This window comes from Bubalus kerabau, chromosome 22, assembly GCF_029407905.1.
Source record: "Bubalus kerabau isolate K-KA32 ecotype Philippines breed swamp buffalo chromosome 22, PCC_UOA_SB_1v2, whole genome shotgun sequence".
Lineage (NCBI taxonomy): Eukaryota > Metazoa > Chordata > Mammalia > Artiodactyla > Bovidae > Bubalus > Bubalus kerabau.
Window position 1 is genome coordinate 24,544,564 of NC_073645.1, and position 7,737 is coordinate 24,552,300.

General features: G+C 59.7%; 1 protein-coding gene across 1 annotated transcript; it reads left to right on the top strand.

Moving 5' to 3' along the window:
* The first annotated feature begins 2,048 nt into the window (after positions 1–2,048).
* On the top strand, positions 2,049–7,307 carry TLX1 (T cell leukemia homeobox 1). The gene is made up of 3 exons (XM_055560637.1): positions 2,049–2,631; positions 4,694–4,895; positions 7,085–7,307. Exons 1-3 carry the CDS (start codon positions 2,049–2,051, stop codon positions 7,305–7,307), a joined length of 1,008 nt encoding a protein of 335 aa, XP_055416612.1.
* The last annotated feature ends 430 nt before the right edge of the window (positions 7,308–7,737 follow it).

Below are 7,737 nucleotides of genomic sequence, written 5' to 3' on the forward strand. Positions count from 1 at the left end.
CAGCTTCATACTTGGCTTTGTCTTGAGGGGCCTTTGTCCACCTGCCTGGAGCCCAAGCAAGGTTTTTCCCATAGAAATGTGCCACCAACCAGCAGCCAGCTCTCCAGGCCAATCCATAAAGGCAAATTGAACCCCGCTCCTCCATCTTGATCGAGTCATTTAGCCTTGCTGAAATGTGGTTTCCTTGAATCCATAAAATGGGAACAATCCTTGTCTTGAAGACTTGGTGTAGAGTTTATACCCTACATAACACTGTCCACCATCTGGCTTATTGTATTTGCTTCTTTTTTTACTGTCTCACTCATGCTGCAGAATATAAGCTCCATGAGGACAGGAACTTTGTTTTGTTCACTGCTGTTTTCCCAGTGCCAAGAACAGCGACTGACACGTAGTAGATATTCAATAAAATATGTGTTGCATAAAGAGGTTCTTTCATTTCATTATTTACCCAAGATGAGTATATTTCATGGGTTGGGACTGCACTCCACAGGGAGGGACAGAGATGAGGAAACCATTCTCTGCCTCCATGGAGCTCTCTTCAGGTTACAGTAACACATACGGCCAAAGCAAGTAGATTGGAATGAGACTTGTTAAGTAGAATATGAGCCACCACATTCTAGCATCTTGTCTGATAGACAGCCCCTCCCTGAAGACCTGTTGATTCTGAACTAGACCAGAAATAGATCCCAAGTGATCCAACCTGTGCCCTTACTAGGCTTGGCGCCTAGGAGGGAGCAGACATTTCTCTACTAGAGAGGAGAAAGAGAGGAAGCATAAAAAGGGAGTTTCCTTCTTCTCTCCTGGGCTCTAAGCCAGTCAGCCACAGGCAAAACTTTGAAAAGGCCTAAATTTGTCCTGCTGTACTTCCCTGATCTTGGTCCCACCATACCCAGCCCCCACTGCCTTAAGCCCCTAGGCCTCCCTTCCAAGATTCCAAAAGTAAGAAAATAATTCCTTCCCCTTGCTACAATCCAAAGGTTTCTTGCTTGGAATAACCAGTCCTGGTGAAAGCAATCTGATTGAATTCATTCGCATACTGTGGAAATTGCTTTTTGGGACTTCTATTTAAAAGGAAAGGGGGTATCTTGGGCACCTCCGAAGCAGGCCCCAAGCCAATTCCTCTGACTTGTGACTGCCTTTCAGGAAGTTTCCCTTCCTCAGTTTCTCTAAATAGGCTGAGGTGAGGTTGCTGCTGACTTTTTCAACAACATATAGCCACTGTTTATAAGCCCTTGTTTTAAAAGACAATCCTGAACTCACCTTCCTGTCTGGGAGGCATACCCCGGGGAGCAGACAGCCTTCTACTTTCTAACAAGCCAGACAAAATTGGGAGTAAATCTTCTGGTTGACAGACTGGGGCTTCCCGGCTGAGCCCCTGGGGAGATTCTCCAGTAGCGCTGGGTGCCCCTTCCCCAAGAGGCCTGGTGGGCTAGCTCCTCTGGCCCAATTCTAAGCGAGGGGGTGGCTCCTGCCAGGCGGGGAAGAGGGCTCTGACCTCCACCTCCTTGGGGCCATCTGTCTATCCGTTTCTGGGAATGCCAGCCTCCTATTCTCTTTCTCCTTTGAAGCCTCTGGTTCGCCTCTTCCCTCTCTTCCTGAACTACTTCTCTGAGCTTCGGTCTCAGTCCCTCGGTCTCTGGCTCTTACATCTGTCTCCGCTCCAGGCTTTCCTCTCGCCTTCTCCGCCCCTCCCCCGCGCTGTCATTCACCCCGCTCCTCTCCGCTCACAGCCAATGGAGAGACCCGGCCGAAACTGAGAGGCTAGCTCGCACCGGGCTTTTTCGCCCGGTGATTGATGTCCCAGAGTCAACAGCGACCGAGCAGCCGGAGAGGGGAAGGAGCAGCCGGAGAGGGGAAGAATACGGCGCCCCCTCTTCTCCTTCCCCTCCCCCCCGCCCACTTTAGCCCTTCTGCGCACTTCGCCTCCAAGTCTCCACGCAGCCAGGAGCCGCTGCCGCCTCCGCGCCGCCGCGCGCTGTCCCCGAGCCAAGCACAGCGAGTGCCACCGCCCAGGCCCCCCCTCCGCGGGGCTGGGGTCGGGGGCCAGCATGGAGCACCTGGGTCCGCACCATCTCCACCCGGGCCACGCGGAGCCCATCAGCTTTGGCATCGACCAGATCCTCAACAGCCCAGACCAGGGCGGCTGCATGGGGCCCTCCTCGCGCCTCCAGGACGGAGAATACGGCCTTGGGTGTTTGGTTGGAGGCGCCTACCCTTACGGCGGCGGGGGCCCCGCAGCCGGGCCGGGGGCCGGGGGCTCGGGGGCCTATGGCGCTGGAGGCCCGAGTGGCCCCGGTGGCCCGGCGGGCGGCGGCGGCGGCGCGTGCAGCATGGGCCCGCTGGCCGGCTCCTACAACGTGAACATGGCCTTGGCGGGCGGCCCCGGTCCCGGTGGCGGCGGCGGCGGCGGCGGGGGTGGCGGCGGCGGTGGGGGCGCGCTGAGTGCTGCGGGAGTGATCCGAGTGCCTGCGCACAGGCCGCTAGCTGGAGCGGTGGCCCATCCTCAACCTCTGGCTACCGGTTTGCCCACTGTGCCCTCCGTGCCTGCCGTGCCGGGCGTCAACAACCTCACCGGCCTCACCTTCCCCTGGATGGAGAGTAACCGCAGATACACAAAGGACAGGTTCACAGGTGAGTCCGGCCCGCGCGCGCCCCGCCTGGCCGCGGCCCCGGCTCTCCTCTACCCCTCCTCCGCCCCGGGGCTCCCCGCAGCCCCCTCTGCGCGCCCGGCCGCCCGGCTCCTCTGGGTGCTTCCCCCAAGTTCCGCCACCCGCCGCCTCTCTCGCGGAATCGACTCGCTGGAAGAGTTCTCCAAGCCTGGGCCCCTCTTCGTCTCTCCCACAGGACCCCCTGCTCTGAGAAGTTCTCCCTGATCCCTTCTCGGAGTCCCTGGGCCGGTCAGGCGAAGGGAAGGGGTTGTAGCGTCGGGACTACCTTCTGCCGGCATTTGGGGCTCGGGGATCTTGGAGAAAGGGGCGCGAGGTGAACAAACTCTTTCTTCCGTCCTGGCAGACGTTGTCTGGCCGAGGCGGCGAACCCCAGAATCAGACTCAAGGGAAACAGGTTCCCCACCTTCCTTCTCCTACACACACACACACACACACACACACACACACACACACACACACATTTCGCGCTCCAAGGTCCAGTGCCCGTCGCACTGCCCGACCCGATAGAGGCAGTGAGCTGGAGTTAAGCCGCAGAGCTGGCCGGCCTTTCTTCCCGGACCGCGGGCCCCGTCCGGGTCAGTGGCAGAGACTAGGCTGAGCTGCCTGCTTCATTTTCGTTCTGTCCGGGCTCGGCGTCCTCCGCTCTGGGCCCAGCCTCGCTTCCTCTGGCGTGAATAATGCACCGGCCAGGCCCGTGATCGATCGGCAGCCGAAAGAACCCCTGGGACGATAACGCACTCGGCGGTGGCCGTCTGCCCTCCTCTCCGCTGCCTGCTCTGCGCCTTGCTTCTGCTCGCCTCGGCTCCCTCCGCTCCTGCTTCCGCTCACGGCACTCAGCTTTTGCTCCTGAGCGGGTCCTTTTCCACGCCGCCTTACTTCCCGCCGCCCCTAGCGTTCCCTGGATGCGAGACTGCGATCTTCCCGCCAGGCCAGGCCCCCAAGTCCGCTGGGAAACAGCCCTGAGTTGAGCCTGGGTTCCCGGCGGGGCCTTAGAGAGAGAGGAAGCAGGAGGCAGAGGCGGCTGCCTAGATCGACCACGACGTGGGATTCCCGTGGGGCTCGGGCTCCAGGGCCCAACGGTGGAAGGGGAATAGGCAGTTAAGAGCTAGACCCTGGGCTAGCGTTGTGTTCCAGCCTTGAAACCTTGGCCCAGATTCTGGGTCAGTGGCAAAGAGGGGTGGAGGAAAGCAGAAGATCCATTCGCTCTGGGCCTCAAGAAGGGCCCCTGTGCCACAGCCCAAGTCCTCTCAGTCCTGGGGAGGCAGGGCCTAGTGCCCCGTCCTACTCCCCCAGCCAGGCCAAGCTAATCTTAAAGGGACCTGATGGAGCACCACCAGTCCCCCCAGCCTGGAACCACTGGGAACCCACTGGTGGAAAGGTACTCCACATAGCCCACTGAGGGGAGCCACAGCCTGCCCTAACCTTGCTTCAGCCCTAAAGAAGGCTCGGAAGGAGTTTATGGCTGTCACCTTAGGCATCTGTCTCTGTGCCTGTGCTTGTCGTCTGTGTTAGCTTGTCTGGGTCTGTAGATCTCTCATTTGTCCCCTGTTGTATGTGATGTGTCTGTATGTTGGTGTGTAATGGAGGCCTCAGGGCAGGATCCAGGATTCCTGGCCTTGACCAAGGATGATCTCTTACTGTTGAGCAACTTCTCTGAGGCTGGAGGCCTGGGGCTATGGGGGGAATGCGACCTTTAGCTAGCCTCAGACATGCCCCTCAAAAAGACTGCATCTGTGTTTGATGGACACATGGGAGCCCAGGGCTAGGGAGGCCTCTGTGGTGTCAGAGGCCGCGGAGTTGGCCTGGCTGGCCGCTGGGTGGGGGGGCATTTCAGGCCACAGGCTTGGAGCTGAGGGCTGACAGGAGGACCACCGGCCTGCTTCTGGGGTCTAGCCGCTGGGCTCGCTGACTCGCGGGGTGTCGAGCCTGGGACGCCTCCTGACGCTCTGCCGCTTGCCTCTGCCGTCTGTCTGTCTCTCCCGCTCCAGTGGCCCTCTCACCCTTCACTGTAACACGCCGTATAGGTCACCCCTATCAGAATCGGACGCCCCCCAAGAAGAAGAAGCCGCGCACGTCCTTCACGCGCCTGCAGATCTGCGAGCTGGAGAAGCGCTTCCACCGCCAGAAGTACCTGGCCTCGGCCGAGCGCGCGGCCCTGGCCAAGGCGCTCAAAATGACCGACGCGCAAGTCAAAACCTGGTTCCAGAACCGGAGGACAAAGTGGAGGTGAGCTGGTGGGGCGTGGGCGGCACAGTCTCTGGCTCCAGGCCTCTCCTGGGGAATTCACACTCCTTCGATCCCTGACTTCCGATGGATGGTTCTGGTTCGGAGGAGCGGACCGCTCTGCTAGGCTCGAGGGGAGTGGGAAGCAGAGGGGAGTGGGAAGCAACCGTGGCCGATGACTGGATGGGGCCGGAGAGCCCCCTCTGTTTTGCTTTCTGGCTTTCTGGCCGGCACACTCAGTGCGGTGGTAGACGCGGCTGGTCTCTGCCGCTGCTTGGGGTATACGTCTGGATTTAAGCAGTCTATGTCGTCTGGGCTTCCGAGATCAGCGAGTCCTGAGGGACTTTTTGTTTGCGCAGACTTACGCGTACATGCCTCTTCTATCCTGGAGACCGGAGGCAGAATAGCACGCTCCCTGTTTCTGCGCCCCAGCCGGGGCTCCTGCTAGAGCGCCTGGGGCCCCAGACCGCGAGCCTGGGCCCTGCTGTCCCCCTCCTCCCCAGACGCCTGGCCTGGGCGCAGCAGGTCCCCCACCCGGGAAGGGGAAAATCAATCTGCGCCGCCTGCGGCGGGGTTTCCGAGGGTCCCACTGAAAGGGGGATCAATCAGGAACAGATGGGTATGTGTGTGTAAGAGAGAAACATTTTCTCTTATCCCGTCACACACCCACAGCTACACTCGTTTTCCCCACAAGCAGGCGCTTTATTCGGTTGAACCCTTTTGCACCCCTGCATCCTCCCGCACATTTGGCCCGCCTGCTGGGTTCCACACACGCCGGGAGTTTCTTGCTAGCTCAGGTCTCAGGCGGGAGAGCAGGAGAGTCTGGGCGAAGTCCCCGGCGCCGGGCAGGGAGGGCCTGGGCCCGGAGGAAGGAATTGGAGTTTCCTCTTTTTCTGAATGAAGGCGAGGAATCTGCCTGAGATTCCGCCACCGTGGCCACAAAGGAAGCCACTGCCCCGCGAGTCTGTTCCCCCTCTCCCCACATTCCTGCTGCTGGGGAAGGGGTGGGGGACGCAGCTCAGACCTCTGGAAAGCTAGGGAGGGAGCAAGGACTGGAGGGGGGAGGGGGGAACGCACTCGGGTTCCCAAGGCCGATCCGAGGCTACGGCCTAGGGGAGGGAGTCAGGCAAGCCCTTGGGTTGGGCGCACAGAGAAAATAGTATAGCAGGCTTAGAGAAACTGATACACAAGGTGGGGGCAAAGATAACCACCCCACCCAGGGAGAAAATAAAACATAGAGTGGACTTCCCTGGAGGCGAAGAAGTCTTATGTATAATAAAGAAAAGCAATAGATTACTGAAACCTTCATTTTCGTTTCAAACAAATTCCCTTAAATTCTGAGAGAAGGAAAGGGGTGGGGTGAGAGAAAAACCAGAGAAAAAGACACAAAGCCTAAAGAAGAGAAATAGTTTGAAATTCAGGAAAGAACGGGCAGACGAGAGACAGAGCAGAGCGAAAAGGCAAGAAAGGGCGACGAGAAGAAGGTCGGCGTCCGCTGCTGGGAGAGGCCCTCTCGCTGGCTTCGCTCGTCTTCATCGATCGCCTACAAATTGCTTCTGGAGGCCCCGGGGACTCCCATTAGGTCTGTCCACCTTAGAGACAGACGTTTGATCTCAGTTGACTGGGTGGAGGGGAGGCATTAAATGGAATAAGTGAGTCATCGCCTCCCTGGACCGCCTCGGAGGAAGCCAGTCGGTCCGGCGGGAATCCCAGCCGGCACAGGGCTTGGCGCAGGAGGTCTGAAGTCTGGGAGAGATTCTCAGAGAGAAAGGGGGTGAAGAGGTCCATCGTGGCAGCTCACATCCACTGGTCCCTGCCTTTGCCCTGGACTGATGGGGAGGGTGAGACCGCTCAGACTTGGGAAGGCTCCTGGTCTTCCTCGAGTCTGGGGAGAGGCAAAATGCCATCCTAGCCCTGCTTGTGCCTTCCAAGGCCAGTGAGGGTGTGGGCCCTGCCTGGAGCCAGACAGCCCCAACTGCTTGGGCCTAGCGGATCTCCCTACAGCTCCCCCAGAGTACCCCCTATCTACTTTGGTGGTTTCCAGTCTTTGTCGGAGTCAGAACCCTCAAGATAGGGGAGTGTTTTCAAGGGCCCCCAGCTGGAATTGGGGTCCGCGAAGGGGAGCTGCGCTCTCCCAGGCGGTCTCCCGGGAGCGCACCCGAAGCGTGGGTAACGGTTTGTCCCCGGTGCAGGCGGCAGACTGCGGAGGAGCGTGAGGCCGAGAGGCAGCAGGCAAACCGCATCCTCCTGCAGCTGCAGCAGGAGGCCTTCCAGAAGAGCCTGGCTCAGCCTCTGCCCGCGGACCCGCTGTGCGTGCACAACTCCTCGCTCTTCGCCCTGCAGAACCTGCAGCCGTGGTCTGACGACTCGACCAAGATCACCAGCGTCACGTCCGTGGCGTCGGCCTGCGAGTGAGCCTGTCTGCTACTCTCTGAGAGACCCGAGACCCGGGCCCAGCCAAGGGGTCTCGAGGCCCCCGAGAGCCAGGACTCTCCCCTGCCCTCCGCCGCAGACTACACGCCTCCGGGGATCGCGGCGCCCCTCCGCACCGGCCCGCGCACCGAGGCCGTTCTCTTTTGGGTGGAAAAGAAGAAGAGAGCGCGCAGGAAAGGGACGCGCCGCCGTCTCCCAGATGCCTACGCGGTCCCGCGCCTGCTGGAACTGTTCAGAGTCCTCCGTTAGCGTCTATTTTATTTTATTATGATTTTTAACGTGGGACTGAGAAAGGCAGAAGAGGTGGTGGAAGAGGAGCTGGTGGGGTCCCTAGAGGACAGCATGAACTGTCCTTTGAACTTGCCCTGGGAAGACCGCCCTCTCTGTTCTCCACTCCCGGTAGTAGCCGGCC

Excerpts from the sequence above, each read along its gene's own strand:
- TLX1 (XM_055560637.1), top strand. The coding sequence starts at position 2,049 with ATGGAGCACCTGGGTCCGCACCATCTCCACCCGGGCCACGCGGAGCCC. Across the intron at positions 2,632-4,693 it reads CACAAAGGACAGGTTCACAG|GTCACCCCTATCAGAATCGG; the intron begins GTGAGTCCGGCC and ends CACGCCGTATAG. Across the intron at positions 4,896-7,084 it reads AACCGGAGGACAAAGTGGAG|GCGGCAGACTGCGGAGGAGC; the intron begins GTGAGCTGGTGG and ends TCCCCGGTGCAG.